The sequence below is a fragment of the Callospermophilus lateralis genome, chromosome 3, assembly GCF_048772815.1.
Source record: "Callospermophilus lateralis isolate mCalLat2 chromosome 3, mCalLat2.hap1, whole genome shotgun sequence".
NCBI classification, from domain to species: Eukaryota; Metazoa; Chordata; class Mammalia; order Rodentia; family Sciuridae; genus Callospermophilus; species Callospermophilus lateralis.
Genome location: NC_135307.1, coordinates 13,273,594 through 13,299,180, shown reverse-complemented (window position 1 = coordinate 13,299,180; position 25,587 = coordinate 13,273,594). Strand labels below are relative to the sequence as shown.

General features: G+C 55.9%; 1 protein-coding gene across 3 annotated transcripts in view; it reads right to left on the bottom strand.

Annotated features, from left to right (window-relative positions):
- Positions 1-25,587, bottom strand: part of Itpk1 (inositol-tetrakisphosphate 1-kinase) — a 129,196-nt gene that overhangs the window by 61,759 nt on the left and 41,850 nt on the right. For all 3 annotated transcript variants that reach the window (XM_076849726.2, XM_076849727.2, XM_076849728.2), the window contains one exon: positions 844-969. In XM_076849726.2, coding sequence (XP_076705841.1) covers positions 844-969 — 126 coding nt within the window. The remainder of the gene's footprint in view (positions 1-843; positions 970-25,587) is intronic.

The window sequence follows — 25,587 nt, the reverse complement described above, 5'->3', positions numbered from 1 at the left end:
GGGCTCTGCGGCAAGGAACGGCCAAGGGAGCGGGTGGGAGCCATGGGAAGCGAGGGAGGCTGAGGCCACCGACCCTGAACACATGGGAGAGAAGAACTTGGTCAGCAGGATGGCTATTATGTGACAAGAGCCTCTTTGTTCTGACAGAAAGAAACGATGTCACCTCTCCAATTACCACATATGGAAAGTGCTAGCTCAGACACCCGTCTCTCTGGGGAGGCCGAAGACACCCACTGTTTCAGTGCTTTTCATGGATAATGTGACTTTGTTTCTTGTGACCCCTGAGCCATTTTCTAGAGGAAAGAATCACATCTGTCCACACAAAAAGGAGGCTACTAGGGAAATGGGTGGGGAGCAGGGAACAGCCTAGGGGACTCTTGAGACAGCTGAGCAGTGTGCATCCAGGAGCACACAGGGTCAGCGTGACAAGCAGAGGGGGCTCTCCTCTAAGGCAAGCCTTGGCACAAAGGCCTGCGGAGGTGTCCTCGCTCCAAGCACAGCAAAGGGTCCCTTCTGGAATCCAAGTCGGGGCAGTGTGCCTGTGGGAGGTGTACAGGCTACACCTGGATTCAGCCACACTCTGGCCTAGCCATGTCTACACAGGCAGGAGGGGCAGGGTGCCAACCATGCCCAGCGTCAGTCTCCACACTCCGCCCAAGAAGAATGAGGCCTCACTTGTAGGGAAGTACCTGCCTTCGAAACCACATTCGGCCAGTGCCACAGTCACTTCTGTGGATGACACATCCAAATGGCTGCTTCAGTCCTCAGACGGCACTCAGCCATTCCTGAGCCTTCCTCTGCCTCCTGCAGGCCCCTCAGCTGGGTGGCACCAGCCTCACTCACCTGGAACCTGTGCACCAGCTCCAGGGACTGGCTGTCATTCTGGTCGGCTTCAAGGATGACATCAGTCAGCTTGTGGATGATGACGTCCAGGGGGCCCTGCTCCTCGATCGGCCGGCTGAGGTTCAGCTGTAACGAGACACAGAGAGCAACTTCAGCACCCGAGGCCACTGCACCCTACTACCTACCCAGGCACAAGCCAGGGGACCCACAAGCCTCTGCAGCATACCAGAGAGGACGAAGCTCCTAAGGGCCCACTGACAGGACGAGACCTCTACAGCCCCACAACTCATTTCTCCTAATTCCTAGAGGGCAGCCTCTGTGTTTGCACTTCTGGTCCCCAAGCCCCATAGCACCCAGGGGCAGAAAATACGCACACCCAAGTAGGTACGGAGTGGCCGTCTAGAGAAAGCATTACTGCACATGTCTCTTCAGCCCACGACCTACCGAAACCAGGGCTCAGAGAGGTTCAGTGAAATGACTCAAGTCAGACAGCAGATCCAACCCTGGATCTAAGTGGATATTCCTTCCACAAAACTATAAAAACTCTCAGCAGAGCTGGTGGTCTCAGCAGATCTAGGAGTTGCTGTCTCAAGTACCAGCTGCTACTCACTGCATACCGAGATCTGAGCTTGGCCTGACTGGCGGAGGTGTGTGGGCCGTCTGGAAGTCCGGGTTGCTCACCCTGCTCACTGGGAATGTGTTTGTTTTTTTAAGAGGACAGGGATTGGGAAGATCAGGCCCCAAGAGAGCCAGAGCTAGGGGCTGACAGTTAGCCCCACCTGACCAGAAGCACCTGCCGCTAGGCTTCCTGACCCGCCAGCTGTCTGCTGCCAGCACATGGCCACTACCACCTGCAAGGACAGTCCCTCGGAGGCAGTGGCGTCAGCCTTGCACCTGGCTGACCCCTCACATGGCTTCAAAAGAGGCCAGAGGAGGCCACAAGCCCCACTCCCAAGTGCAGCTTCCTCCAGGATGGAGGCTGAATCAAGTAACAGCTAAGAAGGGTCATTCCAAGCAGGTATGTGCTCCTGGCTTATGTGTTTGCTCCAGTTTATTTCCAGCCATCCCAGGAAAGGATCTCACAAATGAGGAGAGCGAGGCACAGACTAAAGACCTACCAAGATCTGGGTGGGAACGGTGGTGCTGCTGGGAGTCAAACGGGAACCCACAGTGGTGCCTGGCATTCAATCCCCCTCCCCGTCCACCAATGCCCTCTGACCAGTGCCAGCCATGCCCCAAGCAGCTGTCCTTGGGCCACCACCTAGCTCCTGGACCTCTGGCCGGGTCAGGGCACCAGCAAACACAGCAGAGAGAAAAGAAGTTGGGTGTTCACCTTCCTGTCCCCACGTGCCACCCTCCAGATGCACTCCTGGTTGCTGTCACAGCTCCTCTCCCATAACGGCCACCATCTCTATGGCTCCTATGACAAATTTGGTCTCCTTGTCCTCCACTGCTCCTGTTCCCACCGAGGCACCCTGTCCCTTTTCGGCTCCTCAGCCCTCCTCCACCCGGCCACACACAGTCCCTCCGCAACCCTTCTATTAACTTCAGAACGGGCAGCTCTTTCCTGACGTCCTCGACTCTGCAGGAAGGATGCTGAGGGCTCACCTCTATGTAGGGGCGCCCCAGACATCCCAATAAGAACTTGACACCCCCCCGCCCGTGGGGAGGGGCCGGGGGCCCATGAACCCGCAGGACCCGAGGTTGCTGTTAGTCTCCTGGGTGAGGGAGGGAAGGGCCAACCAGACGTCTTCTGAGACTCGGGCACACGCTGGTCCACACAGCAAGGCCAGGGCCAGGGGACAACCTTCCGACCCTCCCAGGCCAGGACACCAAGAGCCCAGGAAGGAAAAATGGCCAATGTAGCCAGGCAGCTGGAAGTAGAGAGGCTGGGCAGCAAGGCCGCGTACAGTCCCTGCCAGGCCACCAGCTCGTCATCCCCCACTCTCAGTCTCTGCCTTGGAAAAAAGGAGAGCGCAAGGGCCTTCCTGGCTCTGTGTGTAGACCCCAGACCCTCCTCCCCCAGACACCTGAATTTAAGGAAGGTACAGAAGCCAGTGGGATGAGCTAGAGAAGGCGGGGCACTCGGAATACCCACCCGCTTCTGCCACGTTCCACTGTGACGGGCACCAGGACAAGAGGCCAGTATTCCCGGACCCAGAGAGCCACAGAAAAGCGGGTCACTCAAGTGATGCTGGCACACACCCTGGGCCTGTCCCACACTACAGGGAGACAAGTCAGCCTGCCAGGAACTGGGGTCCCCAATGACTGGGGAAGGAGGCAGGCAGAGGGGACACCCCTGGCATCACCCTGAGGCCTGTAGACCTGACAACCGCGGGCTGTTTGGAAAATGGGCTCTTGGCATTCCTGGTGAGCTGCTGAGGTAAACAGTGGAGTTCTGGAAGCCAGCCACCTGCCTCTGTGTATTTTCCAAGCACTTTTATGTCAGTGCAGCCCTTTCAGGAGAACAACAGCTCAGGACACGCAAGGGGCCCAGCCCCTCCCCAGCACGGAGGCCTCCTGCAGGGTGCAAGTGGGGCCCTGGGGGCTCTAAAGACTTCTGCACCGTGTTCCCTCAAGTGACCACACATGCTACCATCACCCCACAGGGTTCTGTTCCTTGAAAATGCCTCAAGAGCCTCAGTCTCTCCTCACTAGCTGAGAAAGAGGAGACAGGCCCCCAGAATACCTGAGGGGAGGGCAGTGGAGGCGGAGGACGCTGCAGAAGAGTGACCCTTAGGAGGGGACTCTGCAAAGGAGACATGGTCAGGAGGGGACTCACGGGGGTACCTCAGGGGAAGCCCATCTCCCAGATGGGGTGGGAAGGGCCAGGCCTAAGTGACCCTGGGACAGGTGGTCTGCTGCTTTTCTGACCATACCCTGCCCTCAGGAAAGGGAGCTTCCCGGGAACTTCCTGTTCTCTTCTGCAGAAGGGGTCTGATCTCTCCTTCTCGGCACAGTGAGGGTGTCTGGATGAAAGGGCCCCCGCTGAGGCCAGAGGAAGTCTGGGTGCTCGTTCCAAGTCACGCCATCGTGTGAGGCCCGTGTTGGACACCGGTCAGTGTGGTGCTGGGGAGAACAAGGGGCCACTGTTTCCTTCAGCAACGAGGTCAGCAAGGCTCAAAGGAGGGGGCAGGGCTAGGAGATGGGACAAAGGCCTGCAAACCCCAGTGGCCCAAGAGTCACCTCTGACTTTTAAAATGATTAACCTAATCATCCCCAGCCTGGTAATTAGGCCAGTGAGGCCTTGACACATGCCCACCTCCCCAAGACTGAAACTAGGGACGGGCAAGGCAGCCAGTCCTGGAGACCCACCCAGCCCTGCTGCCTCAGTTTCCCCACCAATTCCTCCCTATACCTCACAGGACAGCCGTGAGTCCCAGAGCAAACGTCCAATCCTTCTTTATACTTCTCAACTCACTCCACCCTGAACAGGAAGAACTCCTGTCTCACTATGTCCCCAGGACCCTTGGCACATCCCTGGAGGATGGCACCATAACTTCCGATCACAAGCCACTGGACTCAGGCAGTGACTCTCGCCCGCTGCAGACTGCTCATCGTCTCTGGCTGCGGAGTCCTTCACTGCGAAGCCCGTAGCACCCAGGACCACAGAACCTGCTGCACTTCCTGGAAAGGCCTAACAGGCCCAAAGAACCCGGAGGCTCACAAAGCCACAACAGAGCCAAGGTGGGGAACAGACAGGAGGACCCGGAACCTTCGCGGCCCCATCTGTAGTGCAGGTGGCCTCGAGGCCCAGCACGCGCACAATCTTGCACACCCAGGGCTGTTCCTTGCACCCGCACACAGGGATGCCTGATCCTCACAGCTGTCTGCACCAGGGCCATGTGGACGCACGCTGTGGCTGAAGGCTCTGCTGCCGTCTCGTGGCCTCATGCCCACTGGTAACGGGATCTCGCCCAGGAGTGCCACACACTCAGGAAATGCCAGCCATCGCGTTTCCGCTCCTCTGTATTCACACTCACGGGCCAGCGGGAGCCTCCCTGGCATCAGTGGGAGCTCAACACAGGCCAGAGTTTGGATGCTGCAACCGTTGGTTGACTCACAATAGTGTCCCCACAGTGCTGCCCCACCAGAGCTCACCATTGTGGTTCATGATGACAATTAGCCTTTACAAAGGGCTTATCCTGGGCTATAGGCTGGCTAACAAACATCGACAACCTGGAGCACAGATGAGGTCACTCAGCCACAAAAGTTTAGTGACACACCCAAGGGTACAGGGGTCACAGCACCATGGAAACCCAGATGTCCCTCCAGCCAAAGCCAGACAAGTACCCTCCACTCCCAAGGCTCCCACGTTCCCAGCTTTCCTTCAGCCCCCTTCCCCCCATGCACCTCTGTGGAGTGGAGAACTTCCAACTGTGGCCTCAAGTGCTTGCAAGCCCTGTGTCAGAAGTGCTGCCTAGCCAAGGCTGAGACAGTGGCTGGAGAGGCGAGAGGGCGGGTCTTCTCCATGCCTCTGCAGCCTCCTGGGGAGCTGAGAATCAGGACGGTTTGCCCAACTAGGTTCGGGGTTCACAAGCAGCAGCATGGCCCCTGTGCATGAGAGGTTGGGTCTGGGCTCCCCACAGGTTCCAAAAGGGAGCAGGCCCTGGAGTCAGTGCTGGCAGTGTGTCTCCTGGCAGGGTTTGGCTCCAAAGGTAGCCGGGCAGGGAGACGAAGGCTTTCCTTAGCAGGCAGCTCATTCCAAAGGAGCCCCACGTGTCCCTCAGCAAGGTCCAGAGCTGGAGCTCACCAAGACCTGCCAGCAGGCTAGACCAAGATGCAGCTGGTCCTCCCAGAAGCCTCAGCCCAGGACCAGGGAGGGAGGCTGGTGAACATGCTCCCCGACCTAGGTCCCCGGTCTCTCAGAATCTGTTTCCCAATTACTACGTAATAGGAAGAAGCAGCAACTTACTCACAGCAAAGGAGTGGACAAAATTTCCCCTCCAAAAGACAAGAGGCCAAGGCAATTAAATGGCCAAATGACAATGCCTGGTAGTTCCAACATCCTGGGAAACTTCCAGCAACTTTATTTCAAAGAGCCACCCAGCAAGTATGGCTCTGCAAGAACAGGCTGACCCTGTGTTCTCAGGAGCTCAGAGCCCTGGTCTGCGCCCAGTGCCACAGAGTCAGGCTCAGGAGCAGATTAAAAGGATAAACACCCCGCACCTCTGGCTCAGGAGCAGATTAAAAGGATAAACACCCCGCACCTCTGACCCAGAGAGCCTATCCCTGGGGTGTCGGCCTAAGAAGGACGTGTAGGTGAGACAGCCTCTGGACCAGGGAACTTCTCAGAGGCCACATCGACAAGAAGAAACACAATAAAGACCTGTGTCGAGGGGCTGGGGATGTGGCTCAAGCGGTAGCACGCTCGCCTGGCATGCGTGCGGCCCGGGTTCGATCCTCAGCACCACATACAGACAAAGATGTTGTGTCCGTCAAATACTAAAAAATAAATATTAAAAAAATTCTCTCTCCCTCCCTCTTTCTCACTCTCTCTCACTCTTTCTTTAAAAAAAAAAAAGACCTGTGTCGAGATGGGACAGCTGTGCAGTAATGGGCTCACCGACCACCACGAGGGGCTATTCAAGAGCCACTAAATGACAGTGAAGGGTCTCAGTGGACAAGAGCATGTGCCTGTGTTACAACCATGTGAAACGGCATTTGCCACAGGAAGCACCAGAGAGGAAGCACAAAATGTCAGAGTAGGGTAACAGGGACAGCAGCCCTTCTCTGGGTACGAGGGCACTGCCCCTACTGGGTCATGGGAAACTGGCCACAACTAGCTCTAGCCAGGACCCTGTGGGAGAGTGGCCCAGGTCACTTCCCAGGCAAAGCATTTAATGGCAAGTGTGAGGGCCGGTGGGGCTCTCCCCTTCTCCGGCCAGGCCCAGTGACCTTGGAGACAGGCTGCCTGTGACCAGCAGAGCCTCCCCGTCCTGGGCGCTGGTGCACAAGTGAGGAATGTTTCAAGGGCTTAAGCAACCAGGACTCTGGGGTCATCTGTGAACACAGAGCTGCCCAGTCTAGCCTACCCCCAGAGAGGTGTTCTCAAGCCCAATGCTATCTTCTTTCATTTGCTGGGAAAAAATAAACAGGGAAGGGACAGGAAATAGGGAGAAAAGTAAATGACAGCAAACGGCCCAGCTGGGTTTGTTTCCTTTCTTCTTTCATCTTTTAGTTACAGTTCAGAATCCGGAGGAGACAAGGAACGGGGACTTATCCTGTAAGGGGAAGATTACTTGTCTGATCCCCGAGGATCACAAGGCAGAAACCTTGAACACAGCCACACACGGACCTGGCTGTCCTCCAGCATCCGGCAAAGCCCGTCCCCTAAATCTGCCCAATGGGTCCCTTGATCCCAAGTGCCTCGGCCAAGTGGGCTGCTTTGTCTTTGTTACTGTTCACTGTGGCGCCCTTGGGCCCAAGACGAACAGGAACCAAACCCTCCCTGTCACCAGAAGCATCTCTTCCTGTCCTGAGGGGAAAGCACAAGTCACAGGCTGGCAAAGAAAAAAGGGAAGGAGCAGGAAGGTCCAGGCCAGTGTGGCGGGGAGTCCACGGCACCACAGCGTCAGAGGCACCGTGTGCACACACACGCAGGAGTGTGGGTGGGGCGGTCCCACTGATCAATCTGTGCCAGGAGGAGGTTCGCAGGGTCCCCTGCCTTCTGCACTCCCTTCTCCACGGAGCAGACTCCCTTCTTCCTAAGCTTCCCCAGGTACAGAGGAGCCCCTTCCCAGAGCAGAGGGGTGCTGGGGTCAAAGGACAGAGGCTGTATCCAGCTATGCAGACCTGGGCATCCCTCACCTCCGTAAGCCCATTTCCTCACCTGCAAAGTGGGGGTGAAAACCATCCTTCCTACAGTCAACATCAGGCACCAACCAACACCCCATGAACAAAGCTGAGCCCACTGTATCAGGTCAGCCAACAGGGATTTCATCAGTCTTCACATGAGGCTGGATTTTCTCTGGCTTCACTCTGTCTCTCTGGCCTTGTGTGGCCTTCCTAATCAATCTTTCCACCAGAGCTGCCACAACCTTACCATATTCCAGTGCTGAACTGAGCAGCTCAGACACGTATTTCACCTGGTCTTCATGCCCTCGGGAAGCAGGGTCATTGTGTCTACTACAGAAGGGGCAAGGCAGGTTCTAGGAGGGAAAACAACCAAGCTGAGGCTGTGCAACCCGTCAGCAAGGGAGGTGCCTCCATGCCCCAGGTCCCTGTGCTCCAGGACACAAGGTCCTAAGCCTGCTTTCTTCAGGAAGAAAGGGGTTGACTGTACAGCTGACCAGATGCCTCCCTACAGTGACAGGCAGCCACAATGTGATCCAAGGCATGATCTGCCAGGGCCACAGGTAGGAGCATGTTTGCCTGGGGTCCAACAACAGGGTCCCCATCCAATCCTGCCCACAGCCCTAGGAGAAGCGGGGTGGGTCTGAACCCCAGCTGGAGAGACAGAAGGATTCAACCAGGAAGCCATCTCTGAACACTCCCATGGAAGGGTCGCTGGGCATGCCGGGGTTGAGACCCTGGGTCAGTCCATCCTGCTGGTGGCTGACAGACAAGGCATTGTGTGTAGTCACCAAAATTAATAAATCAAGTCCTTGAAGGAGGATCACAATGAATCACCTGTGGAAAACCCTGGAAAGCGACCTCTAAGGAGGAGCAGCCCCAAGGCAGTGTGTGAGGGTGTCTCTCTCCTGCCTGGGCCTGCACAGAGCATCTCAAGGTGTTCCCAAGGTACTATGTGGCAGCCTCCCTGGGGTGGGGAGGTGGGGCCTGAGGGCCAAGGAGAGGGGCCTTCCCATGCTGTGCTATTTTGAAGGCACCTAAACCTTTCACTGCTAGGTGAGTGGCATGTGGAAAGAGAACCTGGGCCTAACGTAATCAAATGCCCACTATATGCCAGGCCCAGCTCTGACACGCCATGTGTGTTACTTCACTAGACCCACAATGGCCTGTGAGGCAGGGCATCTCTGCCCTGGGCCCTCACAAAGTAGTGGCCATAGGATTCTGGTTTCTGGAGCCAGGAACGATGGAAGACGGCAGGCAGTTGTGGGCAATGCCTGGGTCCTGTGACTACACTGAACCCATGTCCTGATGGGTACCAAGGAGCCATGACACCAGCTCCAGCACTGAACCAGAGAGGGTAAGTGGGGCCTCAGCAGGGATCCTGGCCCAGAGCGGGCCTTGGGCAGCCAGGGCCCTGCACAGGGCATGAGCACCTTCCTGCAACTCCTCTGCACTCAGTCCCTCCAGCACCACACTGGCCACAGTTCTTGGGAGAGACCCCACCTCCAATGCCAAATGGAAACTGCCTTTCAGGTTCAGGGGCCTAGTGTGGTGGCAGGGCTGCCACTCCACTCAGACGACTTGACTGATTCAGTATCCTACTCCAGGGGGACTGAAGCCGCCCAGCCCCGCCAACCCTGCTCCTCATGAGCTGCAGAAAGAGCTCTCTGTGCCTGTACCTCTGTGCCCTCACCAAGGCCAGGACTATGTCCTATTCCTCCTGGTGGCCTGGCATAGTGCCAGGGGGCAGTTAACATGCACTGAATTAGTTTCCTGAGGTGGCACAGACACACACCATCCACTACCTATCTACCCACCCAAGCATCTGTCAAGCAAATATGAAGGTTGAAAGTGATAAGGTAACTCACAAAAGGTCACTACCAAGAAGGGGCAGGCCCAGACGTTTTCTGATCACAAATCCTCATCCACTCCCTTCCCTGACAGCCATCACCTTGATCAACCTCAACACAGCACTGTCCCATCTGCCCCCAGGTCTAGATCCCCCACACTGGCTTAGGAAGGGACACTGGAAAAAGCACTCAGTCAACAAATTCTGCAACTCCCAAGTGGCCCCAGGAATAACAGACATCCTGGGTCCGGCAGGGAAAAGAAGTTCAGGGCTTTCTGGGCCAGAGATCAAGCAAGGACACTAGAGCTACCCCAGTCCCAGCCTAGGGCATGTACTTTGCAGAGCAGAAGTGGCCACAGAGGACCTGAGAGGTCCAGAGGCAGCCGTGTTCTCAGCTACACCAGCAGGCCTCCATCCCTGGGACTAGAGGTACCATGGCTCTGACAAGGACCACAAGAGAGGCAGAGGAAGGAGCCACAATCACTTGGTCACCATTATAGCTTCCAGGGCTGCATGTACCCCCAAGATGACCATGAACGTCTGGAGAGACCCTGCCACTCGGTATGTCTAGAGCTGAGTACAAGGATGAGATAAGTCACCAGACAAGGACCCTTCCAGACCTAAGAGTGGGCAAGCAGAGGGCACAGAGGCAACAAGTGACAGTCCCCAATGGATGGACTTCCTTGCCACCTCTGACAGTCCCAAAGATGAATGTGTGAGCTGCAGTGAGGCGTGGGTTTCCCTGAGCTCCAGTCAGATAACTCAGAGGCAGTTGCCACCATTCCAGACGACCCCCGCGCTTCCTGCCCTCCTCACCCACCTCTCATGGGGGCTCCCCATGAAGACTGACCAGCCTGAAATCCAGTGCCCTTCCCTGAAGGTAAGAAGGCAGCCACGTGCTCCCTGCCAGGCAGAGGTGGCAACCAAGGGCAAGGGCAAGGCACTGTGGTGGGTGTCTTTACACTCAGCAGAGCAGCAGATGTGAAAACACAGAGGGCGCCAGCCCACTGCCACACTCTGGAAGCAGTGCGTGCACTGCAACAACAACCCTCCTTCTACCTGGACATGGGATTTAAATCAAGGAAACCACCGCGGCCTCAGCTGTCCACGAAGGCTCTGGACGGGCTTCAGCAGAGCCAGCACCGGCGGCAGAGGGCCATTCTCGCTCATTTGCTTATTTATTCAGTGGATCAGTGCATGACTTCTGGGAGTAACTGTGTTGTGACACTAGAGGGAAGGTGACAGGGACGGCAGATGAGGACATAACAGTAACTTCAGGGGGCCAGTGACATCATCGCAGCAGTGGAGTAGGCACTGAGAGGCAGAGCAGGCACCGGCCACAGGAGGCCTGCACGGCTTGAATTGTGCTCCATGAAAATGGGATGTCCCAAGCTCCACTGCCCCACAGTGTGACTCTATTTGGAAATTCACTTCCTGCAGATGTGACTGGAAGAGATGAGGTCACTCTGGAAGAGGGTAGACCCTTAAACCCATGTGCCTGGCATCCTTGTCAAAAGGGGAGACCTGGACACAGCACACAGGGCAAAGCCATATTAAGGTAAAGGTGGAGAGCAGGATAACACGTGGACAAAGAAGGCAGGTCAAAGACGCCAGCAGAGGCCCAGCGGCCACAGGATTGGCCAGCAGCAGAGTGTCCCTCACAGCCTCAGAAGGAAGCAGCACTGCCCACCCTGTGACCTCAAACCCCCTTCTCAAAAACTGGAGAAAATCCACAGAGCTGTGAAGCCACTGGTGCATGGTACTTGGTCATAGCTGTCCCAGCAAATAAGTGCAAGACCTCTCTAAGGACACGTCTGGGCTAAGACCCAGCAAGGAAGAACTGGAGAGACCTGGGGGCATGCTCTGAGCAAGGAGGAAAGCCAGCATGGGAGCAGCATGGAGTCCATGGTGGGCGAGGGCATGTGGGGAAGGGGGCAGGTTTTGCAGAGAGTTGAACTACAGGCCTGGAAGCCACTGTTCCCAGTGTGGGAGGAAGCCCCAAGAGCTCTCGGAAGGGCAGAGGGGCTTCTCGGCTCCCCGGCTCCCTTGGAAGAGACGTCACCAGCACCTCGTGTGACACCTGGCAGCTGTCTCTTTCACAACCTGGTGCAACACAAGGCTGAAATAAGAACTTCAAAAACCATGATGCTCTGAAAGACAGCACAAGCGTGGGACCTGGCACTGACCCACAGTGTGACGAGGGCCACCACCCTCCTCCTCTGCGGCCTGGGTCTAGGCTTTAACACAAGGGTCCCAGGCCATGCCAAGGCCTGTGGTCTGGTTCCAAGAACTGATGATCTGAGAAAGCTGCCACTCCCATCTGCATCCCCACTCCATATCCCAAATCTCCCTCTCCGCCCGCCCTGGCAACAGGCCCGGGATTGATATTTTTGGGCTTACCAGGGAAAATCTTCTAGGGTCTCAATGCTGCCTCTATCTCCATGTTCCTCCCAGAATGGCAACCGGCAGCTCCCACCATAAGGGGCTAGGAATTCTCCAAGCCCAAAATACTCTCTTCAACAATAAGGAAGGAACATTTTGAGAATTTCTACAAAGCCTGCATACATTCTTTCTTAAGACAGGAAGCAGGATTCTTTCTATATTCCGTTTTTTCCAGCCCAAAGAATCCTTAGGGCAGTTTCCAATCTGGAATTTGATATAATGTTGTTTTTTTTTTAATACTCCATAAAAAAAGAGAAGTAGAGTCTCAAAATCGTCTGTGAAAACCCTGGGGATGCTAGGGTCAGCAGGAGCTGCACTGCAGGCCCTCAGCCTCCTCAGGACACTCCCTCGGGCTACAGACGGCAGCTGGGGCTAGAGCCTCCCCTTTGGTTACTGGCCCCCTTGTTTCCTAGAATCAGCAGACATAGGCCCGGGTAGGTCAGCACCCTGAGCATGGCCTGTCCGTGAGGATCTTAGGCCCAGGGCTGCAGAGAGATGCCTAGATGAGCTGGGGGAGGGGTTGTGTGGTGCCAAGTGGCTGCCTCATCCCAGTTTGGCTCTGGCACTTGGATCATCAATTTGAAGTTTTCTGGTCCCCAAGGAGCACCCTTAGAGGGAATGAAAATGGCTGGGGGGAGGAGGGGTGTCAGCAGAGTCAAAGGAGCCTATCCCTCCTGAGGGCCCCAGTCAGCCACCATGAGGCCACAAAGCAGACAACATAACCAACCACTATCCCCACCCAACTGGGAGCGGCTGCGGGGTGGGGGCTGCAGAGGTGCAGTGAACCGGAATGTCCACAGGGCACATGGTCGGGCCAGCGGTGTCTTACTGAGTTCCAGTAAAGCCACCAGCACTGAGAGCACAGGCAGAAACATGCCTTGAGCCCCCAACACCCACACACAGCTCCTTCCACATACTCCCAGCCACCAACAAGTGACAAAACGTGACCTCCTCTGATAACTGGTCCTCGCCACACTGGCTGTTGGAGGTGGCACCTCCCCACAGCTCCCGCCAAGTCACAACAGCTTTCTGAGACCTCAATCCACTCACAACTCATAGGCTCAGCACCTGGGGAGGGGGCTCTCCCCAAGAACATGGCACTGGGACCCCAGCTCTGGGGCCATCACCAACAGCGCACCACCTTCTCTCCCACCCAAACACAGCAGAGCAGGGCGAGGCAAGGGGCCGCTGTAGTGAGGGCAGGGGCTGAGAGACACTGGCAGAGGCCAAGGCAAAGCTACCTTGAGGGACCAAAGGGGATCTGCCTGCTTTCAGGGTTGGGCTCCCTGACCACAGTGCCTGTTGGGGCACCAGGAAAGCCACAGAACATACACAGAACATGGGACGGCCAGGACCCCTGGCCATCCCCGTCCTTTCCTCTAGGGCAGTGTCCCCTATTTGTCAGGGCTGTTCTCAGAGAGGCCTGCACATTCAGGCAACTGGACAAGGGGGCCCCTGCAGAGCTGTCCCCTGCTCCCTGGGTGGCTTCTGCTCTGGGCCAAGCCAGTCCTAATCCTCGGAGCTGCACAGGAAGCCCCTGAGTCCAAGCAGACCTCCCCGATCCCAGGACAAAGCCACCTCCATGCCCCTTGCACAGCTAACTAGACAGTGATGACAAGGCAGGCCAAGGCCAGCGCTGCTTAGCCCAGGATGTCAGACCCCACCTGCGTGCTCACCTGTGTGCTCACCTGTGTGCACACACACGCATCTGCCCTCTTCAAAGAGTCGACCAAGGGCCAAACTCACACTGTCTCCTAATCAAAGTTCAAAGTTCAGCAAAGAGCATTAAAAATTTAGTTTGAGAAGGAAATGGCAACCCCTGACTGAAAGAGAGGAACTCCAGGACCCACCCAGGCACCCACCTTCAAGGTCCTCCTCAGCCCCTGTCCTCACTGCACAACACAGAGCCCAAGGTCCAGACAGACTCAAGGACACCCAGCCAGAGAGCAAAGGGCTGAGCTTCACATCGGGCCTCGGACAAGGGGGGCCAAGAGCTCAAGACGGATCACAGGTAATCGTGCCATGCACGCTGACTATGTACAGCTGCCCCTGCTGGCCTGGAGGTTAGAATAGAGCCTCCTCCTGCGTAGATGGAAAGAGTCCAGATGTGACTGCAAAGAAATGCAGCTTTTAAAAATGGGTCGATTTTCCATGATCAAATCAATATATGCCCATTGTAGGGGATGTCTGCACTCCCAGTTACTTATACACCTTCTCTTTTTGGTGTTGGGGATGGAACCCAGGGCCCTGCACATTGGGCAAATGCTCTACCACTTACACCCTCAGTGCCACACCAAAGTTAAGTTGATCTCAGAGATGACTCGTAACATATTACCGTATGCCCCTCCAATTTTTAGATGTACATTTTTCCAAAATTGAAATTATGCCATGCAAACAAATTTGGAACCTACTTTTAAATTAACATGCTATAACGACAATATCCCTGTGACACTGCATATTCTTCTGAAGGCCAATAAAGCATACTTTATTGAACCAATTTCCCACCATTTAACATTTGGCTGCTCCTAATTGTACAATTACAAATCCCCCAGAAAAGAGGATGCAGTAACCTATACACACTTTCTCAGAGGGTGAGGAGCATGGGATCTGAGGAGGCTGAAGGAGAGTTCTGAGGACCCAGCAGCATGCTCCAGGTGCCTAACAACGTGGCACCATGGGAAAGGGCACTTTAGAGAATGCCAGAAAATAACTATTCCTAAACCTGAACCTATTTCTTACTCAATTTTTCTCAGAACTGAGCCTAAAGATGTCTCCATGTTTTGGAGTAAATTCTTGGAGCTACCCCATATACCTGCAGCCCCCACTATGGCTCCTTGAGGCTCATTCTGCTCGTCCCTGCTCAAAGTCCCATGACTCCCCTCGCTCTGCCAAGTGAAGCCAGTGTGTTGAGGCCAGGGTCCAGCCCCCCAGCCTCACTGCCCCACCCCTTCTACCTGCCCCTGCTCATGCCCCACCTTCCTGCTCTGCCCACCTGAGCCCATGGAGGCCACCATCTTCACAATGCACAGATGACTGGTCGTGGCCACAGACTCAACAATCTAATTATAAAATCACAACCTGCAAGGCTGGGGTTCTCGCTCAGCAGTAGAGTGCTCACCTAGCGCATACGAGGCCCTGGGTTCAATCCTCAGCATCATGTAAAAGTAAATAAATAAAAACAAAGGTATCATGTACAACTAAAAGAAAGAAATATATATGTGTATATATGAAAATCACAATCTGCAGAGCTGAGCAGCCCCTGAACCTCACTGTGTTCCTTACATGACTAGGAACAGAGGAGGCACACCCATACGTCACAGGGTCTTGGGAGGAGCCAGAGGCCCTCAGCTTCTCACACGACCTAGCTCTGTGTGCTGCCAGCCCGGTAGTTTCCTACATAGATGCAGGGTGGGTGAGAGGAGACCAATGGCCCTCTCGCTCCTACAGAACACTACAGGAGTGCTCTCACCCCTTCCCAGCTCTCCACGGGGCCTCCTCCTGCTGCCAGAGCAGGGAAATGCTGACCACCCCAGGAGGTGCCTCACCTGATTCAAGATGACCAAAAAGATGCCCAATCATCATCTATGAACTCAGGCAACTCTCCGCTCCTTTTAGGTTGAACTGGCTTATTTAAAAACTATACCTTCACACGTCTGGCAGGCTCACTATGTTTGTCATTTTCTAGGATCAAAGGTAAGACCTGGGATTCAAACCAGGGGACTGAGGGCTCACAGGGTCTGAGAGCAGACAGGGGTGAGCTGGGTCCCAGGCCATGGCTTCTGGAAGCACGGTTGCTTCTTCCTGCACAAGTGGAGCTAGGGCCCAGGATCCTCCTGAAGCCAAGGGCAGGGCAAGGCAGGGGAGTGAAGAGGGAGAGGAGAAGGCCTCTGGTTCTCTGCCCACCAGGCTCTCCCCACCACTGACAAAATGGGTTCGAGGTCCCTGACAAGAGCACATGGCATCCTGCCCATCACTCCTGCCTGGGGACAGTCCCCACACACACTACAGACTCCAAAGACCCGAAGTCCCCAGTACCGATGCTAGCTCATGCCTCAGCGTCTGCTACGGCCATCCCCCAGCCTTCCACCAGCTCACAGCCTTCTCTGAACTCTCTCTCCTTGGAAAGCCACCCAGCACTCCTTGGGCAGGAAGTGGCTCTGTGCCCTCCCTGGACAACTGCCATTCTCATTCCCTATGACTGTCACCCTCCAGGTCAGGCCTACAAAGTGGGAAACAGCCAAGCCTGGGAGGCAGAACTGGTCATGCAGTCCTGCCCAGAGGGGGCTGGCCAACCTGGGGGAAGGGGTAAGTCACTTGCCTTCCCTGAGGTTGCATGTCCCACCTGTAAGAGACAGGCACACCCACCTGATGAGGTGTCCTCTGGACGAGGTGAGAGGACATCCAGCATGCACAGCTCCAAGCAGAAGCTCCGCAGGACCCCTCCCTGTCCCTGGTCACAGCAGGTGTGTATTTTGCCTGGGCAGCAGCTGGGCTGTCCTGTTGCTATGTTACTCTGCTCATGTATTACTCTGGATCCTTAAAACCAGTAGGCCCTGGGATGCTGGCACCAGAAACAATCTGGGGCTGACCTGAGCAGCAAATGGCCTTGAAGGAAGTCAGGAGAGCCCCACTCAGAAGCCAGGTCCCCACAACAAAGGCTACCTGCTGGAAGCACACCAATGCAGGCCCACCACGCAGCCCAAACCCAGGCACAGTGCTCCCTGCCCCACCTGGCTCCTGCTTCTGCTGCAAAGCCACCCCGACCAGCACTGCACCCACAGGGCTCTGCAGGGGAGGACAGGGCAAGGTCCTCTGTGCCACCTCCAGCACCATAAGGAAGAGTGTCATCAGATGTAAACTGGGAGGAGTCAAGACACTGGGAACCCCAAAACACAGCCAAGCTCTACTAAAGTGCCTGCTGGCCCTTGTTCACATAATTTTCTTGAGCAAGGATCCCATCACCCCCAGCCCTTGTCTCCCGAGGTGTTGAACACCCCAGGCCACATACGAAACGACAATATCGCATACCTGCCACATGCAGGCCCTCTGCTCAGCCTCGGAGCCTTCATACGCATCCCCACAGTGGCACAGTTAAGGAAACTAAAGCTGGAGCCCAGTGATATCTGGACACCACGGCAGCATAGCCAAGGTGCAAACAGGTGGCGCAGACAGACACGCCCTACCCTCTGTGACCAGGGTCCTAGGGAATGCTCAGCTGATGACAATAGCCACTTGGCTCACCTGTGGCTAAGAACACATACGAGGTCCCCTGCTCACCAAGCAGCTCTACTCCCAACCCCGACTGGGCCCTGATGCTGGAGCTGAGCTCATTTTGAGGTCACCAAAACCCCTTGACTCACAGCCATTTGCCAACAGGATTTGCTTGAGGCTGAGGTTTCACCCACTTTGAGGGTGTTGATCAGATACTAAGACCAGAGACAAGGCCAGGAAGTGGGACAAGGGTGAGCTGGGCCCCAACAGGACACTGAGGCACAGACCTAGAATTCAAGCCTGTGCTTAATCTGTTTCTCCTGCTGGGCCAGCAGCCAGGAATTGGGGTCTGTGGGTGACCCATGTTCTGGTTCCAAGAAGGCTAGGGAGCTCAGGAATAGAGCAAAAAAAAAAAGTGGGGGGGTGCGGGGGGAGGGGAGTGGCAACAGCAGAAGGAAATAAAAGCTGTAATCCTTTCCCAAGTGGGACTTGAAGCCGAAACTCTTCCTTGTCCAGCCACGCCAACTTCCCATCACAGGCTATGAGGAAAGCCTTGAAATTTCTTGGCATTAGCACAAAATAACTGACCCAGGATTAGTCACGTGGGCTAGGGGCTGTTCATGGCCTAAAGAGGTATAAAGCCCCAGCTCAGAGAAGTAAAAAAAAAAAAAAATCTCCTAAGCTGGGTATAGTGGTAAGTGGTGCATGCCTGTAATCCCAGCTGAGGCAGGAGGATCACCAAGTTGGAGGACGACCTATACAAGTTAGGGAGACCCTGTTGCAAATGAAGTAAAGTAACTTGCCCAAGATCACCCAGCTAGGGATAGAGGCAGGAAATGCCCACAGGAAAGCAGAAGACAGCAGGTACAGACATCACCACACCTGCATATTTCTGGGGTCCTGCACAGGACACTGAATTCATGCATTAGTCTTGCCACTAACTGAAAGTCTCTTATCTCGGGGGCTATTTCCAAAAGGATTGGTCTGGCAAACAGGGAAAATGCCATCCTAGTTCCAAAACAGCCCCTCCCATGGGGCTCCACCTACCTGGAACAGAGTGCCCCAGACAGGAAAGTGCACCCCACTTGGGGGCCTCTGCCCAGCCGGGAGGCTAATGCTCATCTACGGCTGGATGAAAACCACAGCCTGTGAGCCCGAGGTTGGGGGTGCTGGAGCCAGGCACCTGCTATAGGATTCTCCAAGGGTCCAGAGGTCACACCCAAACCATAAGCTCCCCTCACCAGGAAGGGCTTTGTAAAGCGCTGGGCAGAGCTCGGATCCGACCTACAGACCAGGGAGAGCAGAAGGGGAAGGCAGGGCAGCAACGCAGAGCAGCTGCCAAGCACAGGTGGGTGCAGGAGGTTCAGCAAGAGGCTCAGCCAGAGGGGCCAGGGACTGGGACAGCGGATGGGGGATCATCCAGGAAGCCTCAGGACCCAGGAACGGATGCAGGGTGATGTGGAGGGACAGAGGCACCAGCTGGCTGCACCTGCAAGTTGGGGAGGAGGTGCTTCATGAGGACACAGGGGACAGGGAAGCAGGAGGTTTGGAGGGCAAGGTGGGCATCGGTCACAGAGCTCGGCCTAGTGGTGCCAAAACATTCTAGGCTGCTGGGGACAGGAAGGGCAGCCCTGCCCGGGCTTCACCCAGTCACAAGGAACTTGGGAGCAGCAGCCTTCCTGGGACTGACTGAAAGCCAGGGGCAGCCGGCTGCCTTAACCAGAGCCACGGCAGGGCTGGAGGAGGTGACACCAGAGGGTGCCTGCTGGAGAAAGCCAGAGGTCCCACTGGCTCTGCTGTCCTGGAGCTGGCACCTGTCAACATCTCCCAAGACAGCAGCCTCCCATCTGCACCACATCCGTGCAGCGTGGGTGGGGCAGCTCAGGAAAGAGGCGTCACAGTGGCGGGCCACACAGCCACACACAAGCAATGTGTTCTAAAGTCCATGCTCACCAAGGGGTTCTCCAGGGCCCCCAGGTTAGCAACTTCTATCCTGTCCGAGATGAGAGAGGAGTGGAGTCCAGACCCGGGGACATGGACTGTCGGAGCGCAGCAGCCATTGACCACATCCCACCCGCCTGCGAGACTCCTGCATCCCTCCTCCTGTGGGCCCCTCTTCTGCCTCTGCTTTATTCCTTTTACTCAACCAGAAATTAAAGTCCAGGAAGTTGGGAGGTTTGGCAAAAGTAATTCTTAAAAGACAGAATCAGGTGGGGACTATAGAGAGAGCTGGGAGCCACTGCAGGCCTGCCACAACCTGCGGTCCCCAGGAAGGGGTGCACCCACACTATCTTGGGAGGAAGTAGGTCATGCCACCAGCCGTCCCATCAGCAAAATCAAAACAGCAGGAGCACCTGCCTGGGAAGTTCAAATGCCAGTGCCCAGAGGCGCAGAGAGGCTCCAAGTCTACTCGGGACCGTCTGTCTTGCCACCAGCTGGAAGCTCCTTACCGACTGGACGCTCTCCGGGGCCTGGCAGCCACGCGCTGCCCACCTGGCAGGTAACAGCACTCGGTGCAGAGGAAGGGCATCCAGGACTCCGACCCCCACACCAGAGGCCTGCACGCTCATGGCCACAGAGGTCTTTCTTGACAGGAATCTAATATGGAGGACCCAGATCAAAACAGCTGCTCAGGCTAAAGGGAGCCTATTGTGAGCAGTCAGTCATCCCCCGTCAAAAAGCAGGCACCCCCTCAGGAATCTAATACGGAGGGTGCCTCGTGAAGCCAGGCTGGAGACTACTGTGCTGTCTCTCCTGCCAACCCTGCTCCCATGAGTGCGGAAACCACCCTGGGCTGCAAGTTCCTGGGCACCCTCTTCCCACTGGAAAGCTGAAAGGCTTCCAGATCCCGGTCACCGTTGCAGCTAGAGGGTGCTCACTCCCATGCCTTTGGGCAGAACCACCACCTATTTCAAGAACTCCACCGTGACGACGCTGGCACACTGCACTCTGAGAACCCGGTGCTGAGGAAGCCCACATCCCAGCAGGGAGAGCGGCGGGGCGGCGGGCTTGTCTGAGAGCAGAAAGCACAGGGCTCTGGGTGCAAATCCTGGCTCTCCCTCGGTCTGTGGCCTTGGGCAAGCTAGTTAACCTTTCTGAACTTCAGTCTCCAAGGCCAAAAGGTGGGATAATCAATCCTCCTTACATCTTGTGGGACTGACTTTGGGTTTATATGAGGGATTTTTTCAAGTGCTTTATAACCACTCCCAAATGTTAGCTATATTTACATTGATTTTATTGCAGGGCTCCCAGGAGGCCAAGCACATGGGGCTCAGCTTCCACTCAAGGTCTTTCATGACAGATGCCAGGCATCCGGGGCAGCCTGAGCCTGAGGAACAGGATATCTGGATACTGGGCTCTGTACAAGATCCAGGACTTGATGGCGGCCAGGGCTCACATCCCCTCCAGGGAGGCCTGGCTAGCCTGCAGTTCTCCTGGTGGAAAGGCCAAAGGGACCCTAGTGAGGTCAGAGATGGTCTGAGAGAGCGTCAGTGGACTGGAAGTTCACCCCCGGGTCTGACCTGGCCTCCTGGAACACAGCTTTCAATATGATATGGTATGGTTTCTCCCAAACCAGGCTGCTGGGGCCTGGGGAGGTACCAGGTTCAGTTCCCAGTGCAAGCTGGGAAAGGGGTCAGGATAACCTTCCAGGCACCCCAGAGGAGTGGAAAGCACTCTGATGGCATTCTGTGGGAGGACATCAGGCCCCACCACTTCTTTCACCATCACAGTTTAAAACCCGTGGTTCTCAAATGGAGGCACTCAGACCAACAACATCAACATCACTGGGAAACCAGAGAGGGATGAAAATTCTCAGCCTCTCACACCTACTGGCCCAGAAACGAGGAGTGGGGTCCACCACCTGCTTGCCAACACACTCCCAGGGGTTCTGGTACACACTGAAGTGTGCCAGCGCTCCAATCCAGCCACTCTGCCTCTGGCTACATGTCAATCGGAATCACCTGGAAGCTCAGGACACCCAATGCTCAGGACCTGCCTGGAGATCTGCACTTACCTCATGCCATCCCATCAGTACTTGCTTAAAAGGACTTTTAAAAGAACAGATGGGAGCTGGGGTTCTGGCTCAGTGGTGGAACACTTGTCTGGCAGTGTGAGGCACTGGGTTCGATTCTCAGCAACACATAAAAATAAATAAATAAAATAAAGGTTCGTGGACAACCAGGAAATATTAAAAAAGAAAATGAAAGAACAGGGGAGCATAGAAGATTCCTGGGGCAACGGAACTGCTGTGTGATCCCATCAGACACCCGTCCACACCCACAGGACGACACCACAAGTGAGCCCTAATGGAAACTGTGGTCCCCAGGTGGATGGTGACAATATGGCCATGCCCATTCATCACATGTAACAGACAGCTCTGCTGGGGGCTGCTGACGGTGGAGGAGGAGGCTCGCAAGTGTGTGTGGCAGGGGCAGGGGGAACTACAGGTACCTTCTGTCCAATTTTGCTATGAAAAAAAGAAAATCTCCTGGGTGATTGCATCCAGGTGGCCTGGGCAACCCTGCTGATGCTTAGGAGGCAGACGGGTCACCAGGCTTCAGAGTCGGTAAAACCACCAGGGCCAGAGCCATCAGGGGAAACTCCAGGAAGGCAGTCCCACTGGCCACGGGAGGCAGAGGAGGCGGAAGGAAGTGAAAGGGCAGAGACTTAAAACAGCACTTCCTGTACCCCAACAATCCATCCAACTGTGCTCCCAACACCCCTGTCCACACGGCCGAACACTCCCATCATGCACTGAGGGTACAGGCAGCCTGGGACCCTTCCTGCCTAGTGTGACCAGTCCCCCTTCCTAGGGAGTGAATCTGAGCCCATTGCCATGTTCATCTGTGCTGGTCTCATTGTCCTCATTTATAAGTGGAGGGTCCTGTGGGGCTTGAACGGGACACAGCCTGGCACGTGGCACAGGTCAACACACAACAAACCGGGCTATCATAAAGAGCCTGGTGGAGACGAGCCCCGACACTGGCTGCCAGAAAGCAACATCCAGACAAGATGGTCTCATCCCTGCCACTGCACTTCTCAAAGGCAGATTTAAAGCTTGAGAAGAAACCCTGTATCTCTGTGCTCAGAAACAGACCTGCTCCCAAGATGAGCTGAAGCCACCAGGACATAAACCTAAGTGCCCACTCCAAACCAGACACTGGGCCAGGAGCTGGAGTGCAGAACTGGTACCACTCCCCGTGATCACCAGGAGGCTCCAGGCAGCTGGAGGGTAAGGGTGCCCTTGGACTGCGGCTCCCCAGACAGCCTCTCCTGAGAGCCATGTCACTCCTGGGGAGGGCAGCATCTTCCTGGAGGATGGGCACAGGGGTTTGAGAGCCGGCGCTCCAGAAACCCGACGGTACATACCACAGCAAGCAGCACGCCCTCCGCCTCCCACAGCTTTCATGCCTTTTATTTTTTATAAGCATTTTACCAAAGCAAAGCCTGCGATAAGGAAGTGAGTGGACAGCCTGGCAACCGTTCACAACTGCCTCCCATTGGTGCAGGCAGGCTCCCTCCCACCAGCGCCCTGTCCCCGGGAGACCTCTGGCCTGTCTTCTCCAGAGCGCAGACCTTCCCGTTCACGACGGTCCCCTGCACAGAATCACAAACCACTATGCTTCTCTGCCTGAGTGTCTCTGGACTCGGGGATGTGTGGCACTGGGCGGCCCCAGTGTAATAAGTCACTGCTGATGCATCCGCCCCAAGGGTACAGGCTTCTGAGGAACATGGCAGAGAGGCTTGTCACCGGAGGCTGCGCCAGGAGGCCTCAGCGCCAAATGAACTGCAGCTGGGCTCGATGGCTCCAGGGCCTGAGGGTCTACTCCTCTCACAGGTGCTGGGCCAGCGCACCTGCAGGCCCAGGACACACTGGAGCAGCCAGGGCTGGGGTAAGAATTAGGAGATACGGTGTGCACCCCCTCGGGGGGGACAGAGCAACAGAGCAAGGAAAACCGAAACAGGACCAGCATCCCACACAGCTCAGCCACCCAAGGCCAGCTCCTGGGGTAGCAGTCCTAAGTCTTCACACAGAGAGCCCATTCCAGAACCTTCCACACAGACGCAAAGCCTCAGACCCAGGCGTCGCCACAGCAACAGCCCACAAACACGGAGAGCCCAGGCCTCAGTGTCATAAACAACCCTGACAGATTCAATAAATATAAATGTACTACAGCAATTTGTGGGATATTTATGAGAAATTAAAAATTCAACTTGGACAATAAACAACCCATTTCAGAATCTGCCCCACTTAAAGTTAAATAAACGGCATGCTAGCATTTTTGGAGCATGATGTTGCAAGGCTAAAAAGGGGCCTTCTCGGGAACACCTCCGGCGCAGGGTACTGGGGTACGTCACCCCGCAGGGGCTGCACAGACACAAAGCACCTGCACCTCCACCGCACGCACCAACCTGGTCCTCCCAGCACCACCAGGCAAGCGGGGCAAACATGAGGAGCGCGGTGGACACTAAGCCTGGCAGTCAACTGCCTGCAGCACACTGGCCCAAGGCCACGCATCTAGACAAGGTCACTCGCAGGATGCCACCAAGGTCAGCCTGACTCCAAATCCCCCACGCACACAGGCACAGGCAGCCACGTGTATGTTCACTGTGCACAAAAATAGTGCAACCAAGGGAGGTGGACGTGGGAGCTGGCCAAACCCTCTGGAAATCTGTCCTGCTGAAAGATTGTCAGAAGAGCTCGCTTCCAGCAGCTCAACACACACTCACACAAGCACTCGGCACCCGCGGTGACCGGAGGCTCAGATCCTTCCGTTCTGCAGTAAGAACTCAGCAAGATTAAAGGCTAAGAAAGAAGACGGACAAGCAGTGGGAGACTCCCCATCCCTGCCCTGCAGAGTCAGACTCACCGAGGGCGAGAGGGAGACAGGACCCAAGAGACGCTGTCAGCCATTTTACAGAGGAGGAAGCAAGCCTGGCCCAAGCCACACCAGGCCACAGCACAAGCAGCAGAGCCAGCAGGAACGAGGGCTCCTGCAGCCTGGCCCAAAGCCTGCAGAGACAGCAGCCTGGGCCTAATGTTCTGTCCTACACATGAGTGGCACACAGAGGGACATGCCCAACAGGTGGTCGGTGGTCAATATCACCACACTTGGTGGCTGCAGGTAACTGAGACTCCAAAGCTCTGAAGGGACCACCCACCAGCAGGTGTCCTCCGCAGCTCCTGAAGGGGCGGGAGTGGGGGCAGGCGCCCACCCTTCTCAGCTCTTCTAAAGCAGCCCTCTGGGGTCACCAGCACAGAGGAGGCTGAAGACTTGGCCATCTTAGAGTCCCCAGACGACAGAGGAGGGCCTGGGTGAGCACCTAGCAACACAAGGGATGAAGGGCTCAGCCACAAAGGGCCCTGCCCAGCAAGCTGCCAGCTCCCTCAGAGGGTCCATCACAAACCACCCGTGCCTGGACATGGGCTGGAGGGCCACATAGGGAGGTCAGTGGGACTGAGGACCCTGGGTCCCCTCTCAACAGAGGCCACAGGATGCACTCCTGCTCAGCCCTGAGGCCACAGGGTCACAGGCAGGGGTGGAGGAGGCCCTAGTCGATGCCCACTAACTCCATCCCCTCCGCCCTGCTCCGGGCCTGGGAGGCTGACCTCTATGGAATGTATCACTTGTGACTCTGGCCTTCCAGTGGCACTGGGCCAGTGATGGGCACTGGCAGGAGACCAGAGGGTGGCAGAGAGAGGGTTAGGGATATTTATTCCTTCTCTCTCCCTGTTGGGCAGTGGTCACAGCTCGCCATGACCACAACCACCACCTGGCAGCCTGGCTACCATCACGGATCTCCGTGACACCTTCTTTCCCATGTCAGCCTGAGGAACAGTGACAGCTCCAACGGCTGCTAGGCTTGGGCCCTCCCCAGTACCCCCGCTCCCTCAGCCCTGCCTTCGCTCCAAAAGTGCTCCTCCACTCCAGTTCCTTCACCAGAACCATCTCAGAGCCCTGCTTCCCAGTGGGTTCCTGGCTAAAATATAGGAGGGACCAAGTCTGGGTCACCAAAGAAGGGAAACTGACTTGAGCTGGAGAGATTAGAACAGACCACCACACAGAGTCGGGAGGGCACAGACCCCCTCTCCAGGAGGGAGGCATACTGACAGGGAATGCAGGTGACAACAGGGCATCCCAAGTCTGAAGGACCCAGCCCCTGTGTCCGGCTCCACTCCCCAGGAGGGATACATCAACAAACTGCAGGAACAGTAAGCAGCCTCACAGACTTGCCCCCACAACACGAGGACTGGATGCTCACTGTAATATGTCTGGTGACAGTGACAACACAGCCTGAGCCAGCATCCACCAAGAGGGCCAAGTGACTGCGGTCACCACCAGAAAACACATTCAGCCATGGAGAAAAGCAGCCTGAGCATGCATCTAACAGGGACACACCGGGACAGCCACAGATCTCAGCAGGGTCACATTGGTTTAAAAATC